Below are 13593 nucleotides of genomic sequence, written 5' to 3'. Positions count from 1 at the left end.
TGGATTAATATGGCTATAGAATAAACTGTGGCTTTTGGCGTCTTGTTCGTTTGGAAATCCAGCCTTGACATTTGGTCTGTCACTCCAACAATTTAGTAAACAGAAGAGGTTTCTGTCTTGATGTTTCTAGAGATTTCGCTTTTATTGTGAAAAAAACAATCGTACAGGAAGTTTCTCTTGCTCTGACGGAGCACTGGAGGAAACAGCACAGCAGCAATGGCAGCGACCTTGTAGAGAGCGTGGCGTTCATAGCAATTTCATTAGTAAATCAATAAAAATGCTGCTATATCGGCCACACAAAGTGACAGTCTGGTGTTTATAGTGCTCCTATCAAGGTTCACATGATGATTTCCTTCATCAAGGCTGCTGTAGGCGGGTTGGCCAGTATCTGTGGAGCTCCTGGTCACCGACAAGGTAACGCTAACATCGGTTAGCTAATATGAACTGTATAGTGTATGTGTGTATGTTTATTTGTTTATTTAACAGGTACAGTGCACATTAATAAACGCAGCTGTAAATGTCAGAGTTAGTTAAAAGGATGCATTCTTACTTGTAATCTCTAGACAGATATAAGCTGTAATTTATAACTTTATCAGCCTAAAAAGACAACATGCAGTGAAAACTGATTTAAGTAGTATGTAAATGTGTAGAACAGTAATATAAAAGCAAATGTTAATGTAATATGTACTATGCAGGACATCATAATGCTAAATTGTCAAATGCAGCACAGAAGCAAATTATACATGCATTAATATAATAAGCACAAATATAAAGTAAAAACATAAATCACTCGGGTACAATAACTAAGAGCTAATAAAAGACATGCAAGAACTGTGGTTTAAAACAGAGACATGCTAGTGATAACAGAGACATGCTAGTGATAACAAGATGACAGCAGGATGAGTGCACAGAGATTGACATTAGCAAGGAGCAATGAACTTTTTTGGTTGACCAAGCTGACCCCCAGTGAACCATTTTATATTTAGAGGCGTAAGACCAACAGCCTCAAACAAGGACAAGTAAAACTGGAAGAAGAAAAGAAATCACTTCAGTCTTTCTTTCTCTCTCTCTCTCCCTCTTTCTCTCTGCTGTTGGCTTGAAGAGGGCTTTGTTCAGATTGTCCAAATAAAAGTAGTAACAAGTAACTGTTCTGTATTAGGCTTATTTTTGCCAGAGATCATGCCAACATGTGTCCGCTGCCGTTTATTCCACAGGACCTTTGTACAGACACTTCAGAGTCCTAGCTGCTGGGTTTAAGACGTATGAAATCCCTCCAGACTACAGTGGTAATCCTTCCTCATCTAATCATTCATTTGTTGTGATTTTTTTAAAAAACAATTTCTTACATTTTTACTAATATATTATTTGATTTAACGCACAACAGAGAGCTCACAGGCCTCTGTGTTTATTCTAGTCTTTGGAACTTTTGAATCTTTGTGCAAGTAGACATGTATGCTTGAAACTGTGTGTTAACATTGGTCTCATGATTCCTCGTTCTTGTTTTTATCTCTGAAGATGTGGTGCTTCCAGAGAAACCTAAACTAAAGTTTATGAACAAGGTGCCTAACTTTAAAAGGGCTAAGAAAGAGATGAAGAAGCTGAGGGATATCCAAGGCCCAGCTAGGGCAGCAAATACCTTCACTAAGGGACAGTACGCTATTGTGGTGAGTTCATTCATTTAATGTGAACACTGTTGTTTTGTGATATTTGACAGCTTCTTGAAGCATTAAAGTCTATAAAGATTATATTACCTGCAGGTATTTTGTTAACTTGTCTTTAATATTAAACTCTGTTCTGTAACTGTGTAATTATTAGCCGCTCTTGTGGCAACAACCATAGCATTTATGACACATGGAAAGTATCAACATTACTTTTCCAATTAGCTTTTCACTTCACCCACATCTTCTAGGTCTGTACCTATGCCAGGTGAAAATACAAAGTGGTTAATTGGAGCATGACTTGTTACACTCTCTCTGTCTCTCTCTCCAACGCCCAGGCCATGGGAGGGGGCTACCTTCATTGGGGTCACATAGAGATGATGCGTCTGACCATCAACCGCAAGATGGATTCCCAGACTACATTTGCCCTCTGGCGCATCAATGGCCCATATAAGCCCATCACTCGTAAAGGTCTGGGTCAGCGCATGGGTGGTGGAAAGGGGGCCATTGACCACTATGTGACACCTGTCCGCTACGGTCGTTTAATCGTGGAGGTGGGAGGAAAGGTGGAGCTGGGCGAGGTTGAACATATCTTGACTGAAGTGGCAAAGAAGCTACCCTTCCCTGCCAAGGTAGGATGACAGATACTGTATATACTTGCGAATTGCTGTGTTTTAATAAATGGAATATATTCTTAAAGAAGGTTCACTCAATATAATTTGAGTACTCCTGTCTAAATGAGTACATAATGGCACATTTGGTTTGGCAAATCATTTACTAAATCATCTAACAGTTTAATCAAAAAGTGAAGCCTCTATAAAACATCTGCAATGCAATGAATAGTTTACCAATATGAATGAGATGCATATATACAAACCTGTAACAACAATGTATCTGCAGTCAATAAATGCTACACACTGTGCATATTGTGTACATATGCTACACATTGCATTTGTTTACCACCTAATAACTGTTTTAACCCCAACTGATTTACACCAGTTCCTCTGCACTCGATTACTTATACATGTGGCTCATTTACCTCTGCACACAGAACATTTGTTATGCGTGACCCGTTTCATTTCTTTGTTATTGATTTCAAATTACTGCATTACAATATTTTGTTACTATGTATTTATTTCAGGTGATGAGCAGAGAGAGCCTAGCAGCCCTGCAAAAGAAGCAGGCTGAAATGGAGCAGAACAATCAGAATCCCTGGACCTTTAAGCAGATAGTGCAGGGCAACATGCTGGGTATTAGGAAGGTGCTCAGCCCCTTTGACCTGCACAACCATGGACGCTTCACAGGCAAATTTCACCTCCCGGGGAGGGTGTGACAGTTATACTGTCATACTGTAACACCATCCAGACCGCACCATTGAAGAGGCAGCCAAGATTCTGGAAACCTCTGACAGTCATATATGATTTCTGACAGTCATATTTAGAGATTTGCTTTCATTTTTTATGCAGTTATATTAGTGAATTTGACATTTTGTTAAAAGGGTGTTTTGTTTTGTTTTGTTTTCTTTCCTTTTACTGCTTAAAATAACGAATAAAATAGATTATGTATTTGAGTCACATGGTAACAAGTATTGTGGCAACATTGAATTTGAAGTCTTTCTTTCAAATGCAAAACCATGTAAAACAGAGGAGAAGGTTTCACTAAATTGGGAACAAATAAAAAACAAAATAGTTGATTGTGTTTACCACAAATTTACTGAATAAAAAAACAAAAATTTAATAGCTATAAATCTACCTTGAGCAGGCTGCCAATCACAGTTGGGAATGATAGATTTCCATGGCTGAGGTAAGAGACACTGTGCATACGGCCACTTACAGCAACGGTTACCAGGGTGTATCATTACCTGTTCTGTCATTTGGTACAACAAAATTACTAAAAACTATTTTGTATTCAGACATGGTGCTTAAGTAAATATAAGCATTTTCTTTGTTTTTTTGTATATTTTGACCGTCCCTAACGTGGAACATTAAATAGCTACGTTCCCATTAGGTTTTGACAGCAACTCTGCATGAACCCGCTATATCTTAAACACGTGCAGCACACAGAATATCTACGGATATTGATATTAAAATAATCATGCCATTCTTGTAATGTCAAGTCTTTCAAAATATATACATTTATCAGATCAGGTTTCCAAAACGGCAAACAAAAACATTTTTCTATCAAATGTGATTAAAAAAACATCACATCCCCCAAGATGGCTTCAATCCAGTGCTTAAGATTTATGCCCTGCTCTTTTTGTCGCAGGTAGCGTTTTTGTCCTGGAGTTGCGTCCGTGCAGCAATTTCTGATTCATCTGATCGGAGGGAGCTGTGTTTGCCAATATAATGAACTAGCAGATATAATGTCAGGTGAAAATATGCATCTTCACAATCTGGTGTTTAGCGCTGCATTAGCCTGAGATGAATTGCTGCCTGACGAACAAAACTCCGGGTGAAAATTTGAAGACATTAAAACGCATGCGCATCTCGTCATGAACGCATGCGTGTTGTGCGCTGAACGGTTCGAAAACAGCAGCGCCAAAACGTAGCCAGGCAGCTGGGGAGCAGTGTTGTGTATCTCTAGTTTTACGTCATTATGTGTAGATGCGTACGAACTTTGTGTCTTAACGTTATGAAACTGTAGGTCTTAATTTTTACACAAAGACAGCTCCTGTTCGTTTTTTTTTTTCGTTACTAGTGTTTTCTTATTTACGTTAGCTTACCGTTACATGCTAGCTAACTAGCAGAAATGAAACCTGTACGAGGTTCTAACCGAGCGGCATCAAAAGCACCTAACTTAAAAAACAAGAGGCAAACTGGTGAGACGACAAAAGAGCAAACAACAGAGCATCAGGTAAGATGAGGTAAATGTTGACTCCAATGTCTGCATTGTCTTGTCAGTCTCCGATAAACACGTTACCAACAATGTTTTCACTGTAGGACCAGGAGCTCAGTGACAGCCGCAGTGGGAAGAGCGCCCATCCAAAAGCAGCACATAAAAGGAAAGGTTAGATCAGCCTTTAGGTGTTCTACTTCTATTGATGTAAAAACATTAGATCATGCAGAGATAACGGTGGAACATACTGTAAGATTTGTTCCACAATGCAAACGCACCAATTTCTGCTTTTCTTACGTGGCTCCTGTCTGTGTCCTGAACAGCTGAGTGCTCATCTTCAGTCCCTAAGAAAGTCAAAGGACAGGACAACTGGAGGCTGATACCAAGGTCCTCCATCATTGCTCTGGAGAACATAATGGACTTGTCAGTACTGTGAGTTTCACTGCTGAACATTTTTGCTCCCTGTGAGGTTCATGTTGTGAATCTGAAAAGCATCAATTACTTATTTTGTCAGTTGTATGTGAAAGTTGAAGTGAAGTGAAAACAACTGTTGCAGCAAAACATTAAAAATGAGCCTACATGGGCATGTACATGTACAGTTACACTTGACATACAATTTTCCCCATGACAAAACAAGGGGGCACTTCAGCTACAGGCACTGAATAATTATCATAATTAAAAGTGTAAGGACATTTCTTATCCCTGTTATAATAGAGCTACACTTGCTTTGAGGCGGACAGAGAAGAAGGAGAGCCAGGAACATCTTAACATGATGAAAAGCAGGTGAGTAGCAAGTCAGTAATCAAGATGTAAATAAGTAGCATGAACCTTCTTTCAAATGGTTATATATTTACTAACCCCTCCAATTACACACTCCCACAATGCATTCCTCTGCCTTTTACTGTTGCCAAAATTACCTTTGTGTGACACTACACCTGACAGTGGTGATGTAAAGTGTCTGAAATTTCAATTTACAGCTCAGTACTGAGTGAAGTATTACGAGTTGATGAAATAGGGAGTAGTGTATTTGCAAATGAGGGAGTGGTTTGGGACACAGCCCAGATCACAGTATGAAAAACATGACTTCTCACATAATCATGTTGATCTTCAGAGCACTGAACTGTGTTCATCTGTTCTGCATTGTGTTGAACAAAACTCTCAACGTATGTAATAAATGGAATATTGATTTGGAGTGACCAAATTTTACAAATAGATGACGATGACTTGATAAATGATCACATCATTCTTATTCCAGTGAGAGTTGATAAATGTACATCAAATTATCACCCAACCCTTCTCCTCAATCTGATCTTCAAGTATTGATTTGAACATCATTATTTCAAAGTAATGAATAAAAAAAAACATTGATTGTCAAAGATTGTGTCTTAATTGCACTTTGTTTTTCTTTTTGCTGATTTATTACTCAAACTTTTCAGGTTCCTAGCTCAATGTGCACAGCTCAAAGTTCCAGTGCAAAAGCAAAAAGATTTGAGCAATTCATTTCACCGCCACCAGGAGGAGACCAAGAAGTCAGTGGTTGGAAAGAAGACTCTTGGCACACTGGAGGTGCAACTACATTGTGGTTTCACTGTGATATTTTCAAAATGTAATCTGGTAGATGAGCTTTATTTTACAGTTAGTGCTGAAAGAATCGTGTGACAAATCAGTTAGTCCTTTGCTAGACATTTTTCATTTCTTTAGTAAAATAAACATTAGCTGGTTTATTTCTTATAGCCGTTAGACAAAATAAGCAAATTGATATCCAGTGTTACCTTGGTCTCTGGGACCTTGCAGTGGATATGTTCACTGTGTTGTGCCATTTTATAGACTGAATGATTAATTGATTATTCAATTCACTGTCATTCAAAAAGGAAAATAATCATTAGCTGCAGCCCTAAATGCAGTAAACAGTGGGGTAATTAAAAAAGTGAAAACACATTTAGTGAAAACATTTTTAATCTGTGTCTTTAGCTGCACTGTAGTGCAGCTACTTTGTAAATGCCATAAAGTAGGTGTGGTCTGTTATATACTTAAGGAAACGGTGTCAGTAGTGTCTATGTTTTGAACTTGTCGTGTTTTCTGGGTTTCCAGGAAGACCTGAGAGCTGTGGTCCGTGCTCTGGAGAGTGCAGAGGAGCAGACCATCTCTTTACAGCATACTTGCAGTACACTGAGAGACCAGGTGGAGGAAGAGGAGGAGAAAGCCAAAGAGGTGCAAAAGACTCAAACACGCACACAAAAATAAAAGCATTCTTCACAATAAATATATATATGTGCACCCTGAACTTTTAGTATATGTTGTTATTTTTCGTAAGTGTGTGATTCTCACATCACTGATTTGTTCAATAAGAGATTGTTTTATGATTAATTTATGTGTTTTTTTTTTTGAGGTGGTTTGACATGATTTTGATGAAGAGCTACTTAACGTTAGGCTTTTAATTTTTGGAAGGAAACACAAATGTTTAACAGGTTTATAAAATATGAGACTGTTGATGTAGATTTCTATCTATCCAACACCCTCTGCTGGTTTACTGAACGTATTCAACAGATCATTTGTTCTACACACAAATATGCAGACATTATGTGTAAAGTTACATCTTTTTGAACGTGTATGGATGAAAAATATTGTGCTGTCAACATGCACAGAGGCAAAATCTGTGTAGGGTGTTTGAGATTTTACTTTATTAAATGAGCAATTTCAGTACTGTAAATATCGGGATTTCCCCACACGGATATCAGCCTGTTTGATACAATTAGCTGACAGCAAGCTATTTTGTGGAATCTGACATAATAGGTTTGTTCATTAGAAAGGAAGTCTTTGCAGATACAGGAAATCTCACACTACCTCTATTTTGGACAGTCACAAAACCACTTTTGTGCTTTCATTATTACATGCTGCCCTTAACTAAAACTTGTTTATCACATTATTGCACTGCTACATGTGCATACTGTTTTATTTATTCACTGCTATTCCTTTTTGCAACTTTTTTTCTTGCCCCTTGCATATATATATATTGTGCATGTTTCAATGTAAGTACAGCTGTTCCTATTCTATTGCTGATCCTGCTGCTGTAAAATAACAGTTTCCCTTAGGGGATCAATAAAGTATATATCTATCTAACTATTTTCAGTTATGTTCGAACCACATTAAAACAACACACAAGTTGTTTACTACCTCAACAATTAGATTGTAAGATAATAATTTAATTATACCTATGCAGTGACTTTCTTCCTGTCTGTATTTACACAGAGCTTGCAGAAAGCTGAACAAGCAGTTCTCAACCTTCCCTCTTACCCTTCACAGAGCGATAAAACAACATTAGAGGTGAGTGGTGCATAAGACACACTTTCACAATATCCAGTAGCTGCTTGACTTGTCCTTATTGGACAAAAAGCTGTTTTTACTATTTAAGGCATTCATATTGTTTACTTTTTTGTGAATAGGATGTGGTAAAAATGTCTGAGTTTGCACTTCCTTTCAAATGTAACATGTTCTGTATGGTGCAACTTGTGTATTGTGAAAAAAAAAAAAGGAAATCTGTCTTACGCAAGGCCCAGAGAGAATGTGACATCTGGAGCTCAGTATTATCTGTGTTCATCTTGTCAACTACAGGTCACTGTAGTGCTAAATATTTTTTATTTTACTCAGACTTGGATGAGAGAAATTATACCAGACAGTGATGCTGAGACCATGGCCCAAAAACTGGGAGAAATTCTGCAGAAGTCAGAGGCCATTCAGGATGCCCAACAGCTGCTTCTACATGCACACAAACACAGTGATCAGCTGTTCAGTCCTGGCTTCACCCGGATCAGTGGTGTACCTTGTCTATAGGGAACCTAGCCAAATCTATCCTTACACAGGGCTGAAAAAATGTTTTGCAAAAAGGAAAGCTTGCAGGTGTAAGTAGTGTGTGCACATTTTTGTGCCAGGGGATGGGGAAATATTACTTGTTCTGTGTTACTTAGTTCCACTTTTTGTGGTTGTGGAGCCACTATGTGCACAGTTTAAAAAAATTCCAATGCTGGTACAATGGCATTTATAATCTGAACCATGTCACTCCTTGTCCCTTCTCCAGTTTTCTGCATTCAGTTTTTTTGTGTGTGTGCGATAGCATTCGGTTAAATAGGAATATTATAATTGAATTGACAGGTACACTGTAGATGCATTTATTATCATCATTTGAGCCTAAAGACCAAAATGGTAAACCTAAGCAAATTAATCTGTACTTGCAAATAAAGATTGATTGTTCATAATTGAAATTCTTCATCCTGTAGAAAAATATAAACAGACTGGTAAGTCTTTGCCTTCAAGTGCATCTATTTTAAAAGTGAGTGTAGACAGACTTTTGTTTATTTATGTTTTAATGTAGACATAAAGTACATCTGAATTACAGTTTTTAACAAAAAAGTAGTTGTGTTTTTATAAACAGCAAATTACAGTGAAGCAATAAGTAATAATCCAGTCATGGATGCAGTGCATTCATAATGCAACAATCGTCCTGCAACATAGTTACTTCCTGCTCATCATGTTGTGCTTCAGTCTTCTGAGAGCCAACAGAAATACATTCAGTGGGTTTTTAATAGGTACAAGCAGCATTACATATGTAGGTTAGGACCTGTTTCAATGTGAAAATATCACTGATCATCAGTGAACGGAGTCTCAGATTATCATTTCCTTGGACCATCCTGAGACAGTACATGTAATCTAAATGGTTTGGAGGAACCCAGATGACAATAGTTACTCTGGGGCCCAATAGCTGTGAGGCTGGAATGTTGTGGACTTTGGCTTGTCATTTACTAAGAAGGTATTTCCTGCCCACGAACCAACAGACAAGACGATTCATGAATCCATTTTTATGCCAGTTATGACCCTGCCTACAGCATGTTGCAACAAAAGCGTCATCTTGTTTTCACAAGAACCTCGCCTCGTCAATGGTTGATAATGTGCTTGATATGGTTGATAAGTATTTGTGCTTCTGCACTTCACTGTTGTGCCATAGGTGACACACTTAAGCTCTGAAATGTCGAAATCAGGTTTCTGCCAGCATCGATCCAAGCCAAACTTTTTCATGCCAAGGAGCTGCACTGAAGGGAGCCTCTTGTGAGAAAATCTTTCTTACATGGTGAAATGAAAGAAGTAGGTGCAACCAAACTATGAGTCAACAAAGATCACTAAATTAACTCTTCATCTAGCAGAGCAGATCCACCAATTTCTCTATCTGCCGCGGCTTTCAAACCAATTTAGAAAACACTGGTCTAAAGCATTTGCTTTCCAGTCACTTGGCTCCTTTGTTTTATTTACCTAGCTCACTTTTTGGGAGGTACCAACATCGTTGACCTCTGAGCTACATCTGTGAGTTCTTAAGTGACTTCCTTCGTATGGACTCTGTGGAGTCATCGTTGAAAAGTCGTTCAATAGTGGAGACAAGTGAAGCTCTGATAGCACGGCCCAAGCCTCGGGCAGCAAACACATACAGCACAGGGTTAAGTGCACTCTTCATGTACACGAGGTACAGAGATATGTATGTGCCATGTAATGCTGAATTATGCAGCTTGTCCCAGTCAACTCGTTCCACAGTCAAGGCCCGCAGGAACCGACAAACAAAATAGGGCACCCAGCAGGTGAGGAAGAGAAGCATGGTGAAAAAGAGTACATGGTACATCCTGGTCATCCTGCGGGCAGATGAAGGGGTGGAGGAGGTGGGTGTTGAGGGTACTGATTTCTGAATGGTGAGCAAAACAGCCACATTACTTCCCAGGAACACCAGCAGGGGCAAGATGAAACCTGCTATTGTCTCTGTGAGAAACAGCCCCATGTTAAATGACCCACTCTCCCGGCACTGGAATGTCCCCTTCATTTCCTTCAGATCAGTTGTATGGAAGTATGGCGTAGAGAGGATGATAGCTACCAGCCATAAGATGCCACAGGCCAAGGGAACAGCCCAAGTCGGCCGTCGCAGTCGAGCCCACACAGGCCTCAGCAGACACAGGCATCGCTCCAGGGCCACAGCGCAGAGGAGGAAAGCTGAAGCGTACAACCCCAGGCCTCGCAGGAACATGATCAGGCAGCAGAAGCCACGGCTAAAGGGCCAGCTGTAGTTGTTAACAAGGTAGCCTAACATGAGTGGGGTACGCAGGAGCAGCACCAAGTCAGCCAGGGCCAGGTTCAGGACATAAATACGGAAACTGCTGGCAGCGCGTGTCTCTTCATTGCTGCCTCTGCGAACCAGGTGACGATGACTCCGTAATCCAAGTGCCCAAACCACCAGCCCATTCAGAGGTATTCCCACCTTGAGGAGCCAAGAGAATGAGCTGGCAATTAGGTTCAGATGACAGACTTTTATAGCAGTAGTTTGACCTTTAGGGAAATATGCTTGTTTGCAGAGTGATGAGATGATAACTCTCAAATCTGTTAACTAAATATGAAACCAAAGGCAATATGTGGTTAGCATAGCTTTGCATAAAGAATGGAAACAGGGAAGCAGCTAGTCTGGCTTTGTCTGAAGGTGAATACATCTGCAGCACCTCTAAAGTTCATTAATTAACAGGTTATATGTTGTTTTTAAAATCAGAGCAACAGAAGTGGAAAAAGGACAGGCTGTGGTTTTTAGGGAGAGGTTCTGAGGTTTTCTCACCAGAAAGATGAGCAGTGTAGCTGCGATTTGGACTCCCTTGCCTACATCCGTCTGACAACCGCTGCAGGAGCTGTTGGGGCTAGTTAGAGACTGGTTCATGGCATGGACAGGAGGCTGTGTCCAATTCATGTTAGACGTTGAGGTGATGTCAAAGAGAAGATGAGCTGAAACACATCAGACATTGACTTGATGTCACAGATGCTTACATTTTATGTCCATTTTTCTCTTTTGAAGGATCACTAGAAATATAAAACGTCACAAAATAAAGGCAATCTATCTAGGCATCTACAAAGATGGAAAAGGTGCAACATGCGTGATTGCATATGGAAATGGATTTCACATATGTCAGTTACCTAAACTGATACATTTACATTCACATCACACCCAGTCCTGACACCACAGACTTCCTTCCTTACATCATGCTTTTTGTGTCACTGGTTAGAATTTATGTTTTCAATGGATTCTCAATAGGAAAAGATAAAAATAAGATTAAAAAAAGGGTAAAATAAACAGTAAGTTTTATGCAAGTTTTATACATTGCATCCCTTGACAGTTGTTTTTATCACTTAAGAGGACATAGGATGCATAGACTCTTTTGCTGGAGGCTTATCCTAACTTTAACCACAACCACTACACACTGATTCCCAAACCCTGCGGCTTGCCAGTTAGTTAATCATGCAAGGACCTCAGCACCTTTTCTCCCCCAAGTTTAGGGTTGATTCCTCACCATGTCAGAGCATACACACATCCACAGTGCTTGGGTCAGGTGTTGTATTAGCAGTAATGATTAAAAGGAAAGGAATCTGTTGTTCCTTTTCCTGCAGCCACCACTGCCTCAGGGCCCTGCCTGAATGCACATCTAGACTGGGCCTGTTTGTCTAAAGGTGGAACGAGAACAGCATGCATGCAAACACTCCTGTGTTAATGAAGACACTTCATTTGGTCTCCACACAGTAGCAGCACAAACCTTTAACAAAGTTACTCATAACAGTTGTAGTTACTTGATTAAAGCTCATAAAACTCTAGGATCAATGGTAACCAAGAAGTTTAGGAAACAGGATTTACAGAATCTGTGTCTTGTTAATTTAAAGAGTTTGCTTCTTACCTCCTTTATTTGCCTTGTGTGTAGGAGAAGCAGAACAGGAGATAAAGAAAAAAGGTGTGACTACTGGCTGTTATAAGCAATCTCTCTCTCTCTCTTTCTTGCTCTCTCTCTCGTGTGCGATTGCAAAACACATTCCTTCCTATAATCATATCTACAGACATCAGCAACATTAGTTTCAATCACATTATTTTTCAGCCAATGAAAAACCATTTCCTCTCACAACCACTTTTGTCAATTGCTCTGCATAAAACTATATTAGTATAGTATATCAAAAGTGAACATAGCTTCAATTTTTAGACTATTCTCATATCAGCAAAGAAACTAATGTAAATAGTCCCACATACTTTAAGCTAAGAAATCAATTTAAGAGCTTTTTGCTCTAATTAGATTGTAGATGTTGAGACACATGACAGGAAATGAAGGAAGAGAGAGGGAATGAAGTGCAACAAATGTCCTCCAGCTGTCCTCGAACTGGCAATGTTGCAATTACATGGCTAATGTTTTTTTTTTTTTTCATATATAATTTTTTCATTTTTTTCTGTCTCTGCTTTTAGTTTTATTCAAGAAAGAGTTGCAATTACAGATAATTCTTTTTAATACCAGAAAAAATATTAGAACTACTTTCAGTATTAGTTTTAACTCTTGATACACACGACACATCAACAAGTAGCCACAAGCCTCCTTTATCTCAAAATGTAAAAGATTAACCCACAGGACCTAAAGTTGTGGAGGAGAGCACCGCCAAACTGAATCTTTCCTCAGATTCACCTTTTTTTCAACATGCACACTCTTCCATAATTTGAACACAGTGTATGTAATCACTGTATATACTCAACCTAAAGTTATAGATTTTGGACAGTTGTTGTCATTTCTCTTAATCTCACAAGATGTCATGCAGGTGTAGGCCTATGTTGTGTGGTATTGCAATGGCCAGTGTGTTACATGATCTTGAGGTTGTCTGGCACGATTGCACTGGTCTTCTCAGACACCTGGTTTAACCACAGTTTCACCAGAATTGCAGTGTAGTTGAAATTACTTGTTTAGACACAAAATGACTTACAGAGTGCTGTTGTTGCCCAAGTTTGGCATTTTTGAGGCATTATGTAAATAAGCCTGTACGTGCACGAGCAGATGGATATATAACAGGTGAGATTCATGTGTTTATCATTGTGAAGTTGTGTGTGTGCAACTTTGATAAATACCAGTTTTCCTGTTTTTACAGACAGTTCCCATGAATGTATTAAGAACTTGGTCTACGCATGCTTTGATAAATGCGGCCCCTGGAGTCCAATCAGTGAAACGAGATTGGAGTTGTGAGTTAGAGCTACTTTGACTTGTAAGAAACACTCAAACATTTTCAG

General features: G+C 39.2%; 3 protein-coding genes across 3 annotated transcripts; 2 read left to right on the top strand and 1 right to left on the bottom strand.

Annotated features, from left to right (window-relative positions):
* Positions 1-173: 173 nt before the first annotated feature.
* mrpl16 (mitochondrial ribosomal protein L16) lies at positions 174-3228 on the top strand. Its single transcript, XM_041037147.1, has 5 exons — positions 174-414; positions 1215-1286; positions 1516-1664; positions 1997-2290; positions 2800-3228. The coding sequence occupies exons 1-5, from the start codon at positions 342-344 to the stop codon at positions 2989-2991; spliced, it is 780 nt and encodes a 259-aa protein (XP_040893081.1). The 5' UTR covers positions 174-341; the 3' UTR covers positions 2992-3228.
* A 735-nt stretch (positions 3229-3963) lies between these two features.
* LOC121181264 (centromere protein Q) lies at positions 3964-8746 on the top strand. The gene is made up of 8 exons (XM_041037134.1): positions 3964-4511; positions 4598-4664; positions 4817-4925; positions 5208-5276; positions 5930-6059; positions 6585-6704; positions 7743-7817; positions 8142-8746. The coding sequence occupies exons 1-8, from the start codon at positions 4407-4409 to the stop codon at positions 8322-8324; spliced, it is 858 nt and encodes a 285-aa protein (XP_040893068.1). The 5' UTR covers positions 3964-4406; the 3' UTR covers positions 8325-8746.
* Positions 8747-9671: 925 nt separating this feature from the next.
* Positions 9672-12340, bottom strand: LOC121181247 (prostaglandin D2 receptor 2). The gene is made up of 3 exons (XM_041037110.1): positions 12233-12340; positions 11128-11291; positions 9672-10782 (listed from the first exon to the last, which is right to left on the bottom strand). The coding sequence occupies exons 2-3, from the start codon at positions 11254-11256 to the stop codon at positions 9838-9840; spliced, it is 1074 nt and encodes a 357-aa protein (XP_040893044.1). The 5' UTR covers positions 11257-11291; positions 12233-12340; the 3' UTR covers positions 9672-9837.
* Positions 12341-13593: the final 1253 nt, after the last annotated feature.

The sequence above is a fragment of the Toxotes jaculatrix genome, chromosome 1 (assembly GCF_017976425.1).
Source record: "Toxotes jaculatrix isolate fToxJac2 chromosome 1, fToxJac2.pri, whole genome shotgun sequence".
In the NCBI taxonomy this organism is placed as follows: domain Eukaryota; kingdom Metazoa; phylum Chordata; class Actinopteri; family Toxotidae; genus Toxotes; species Toxotes jaculatrix.
This window is presented reverse-complemented; position numbering and strand designations above follow the sequence as displayed.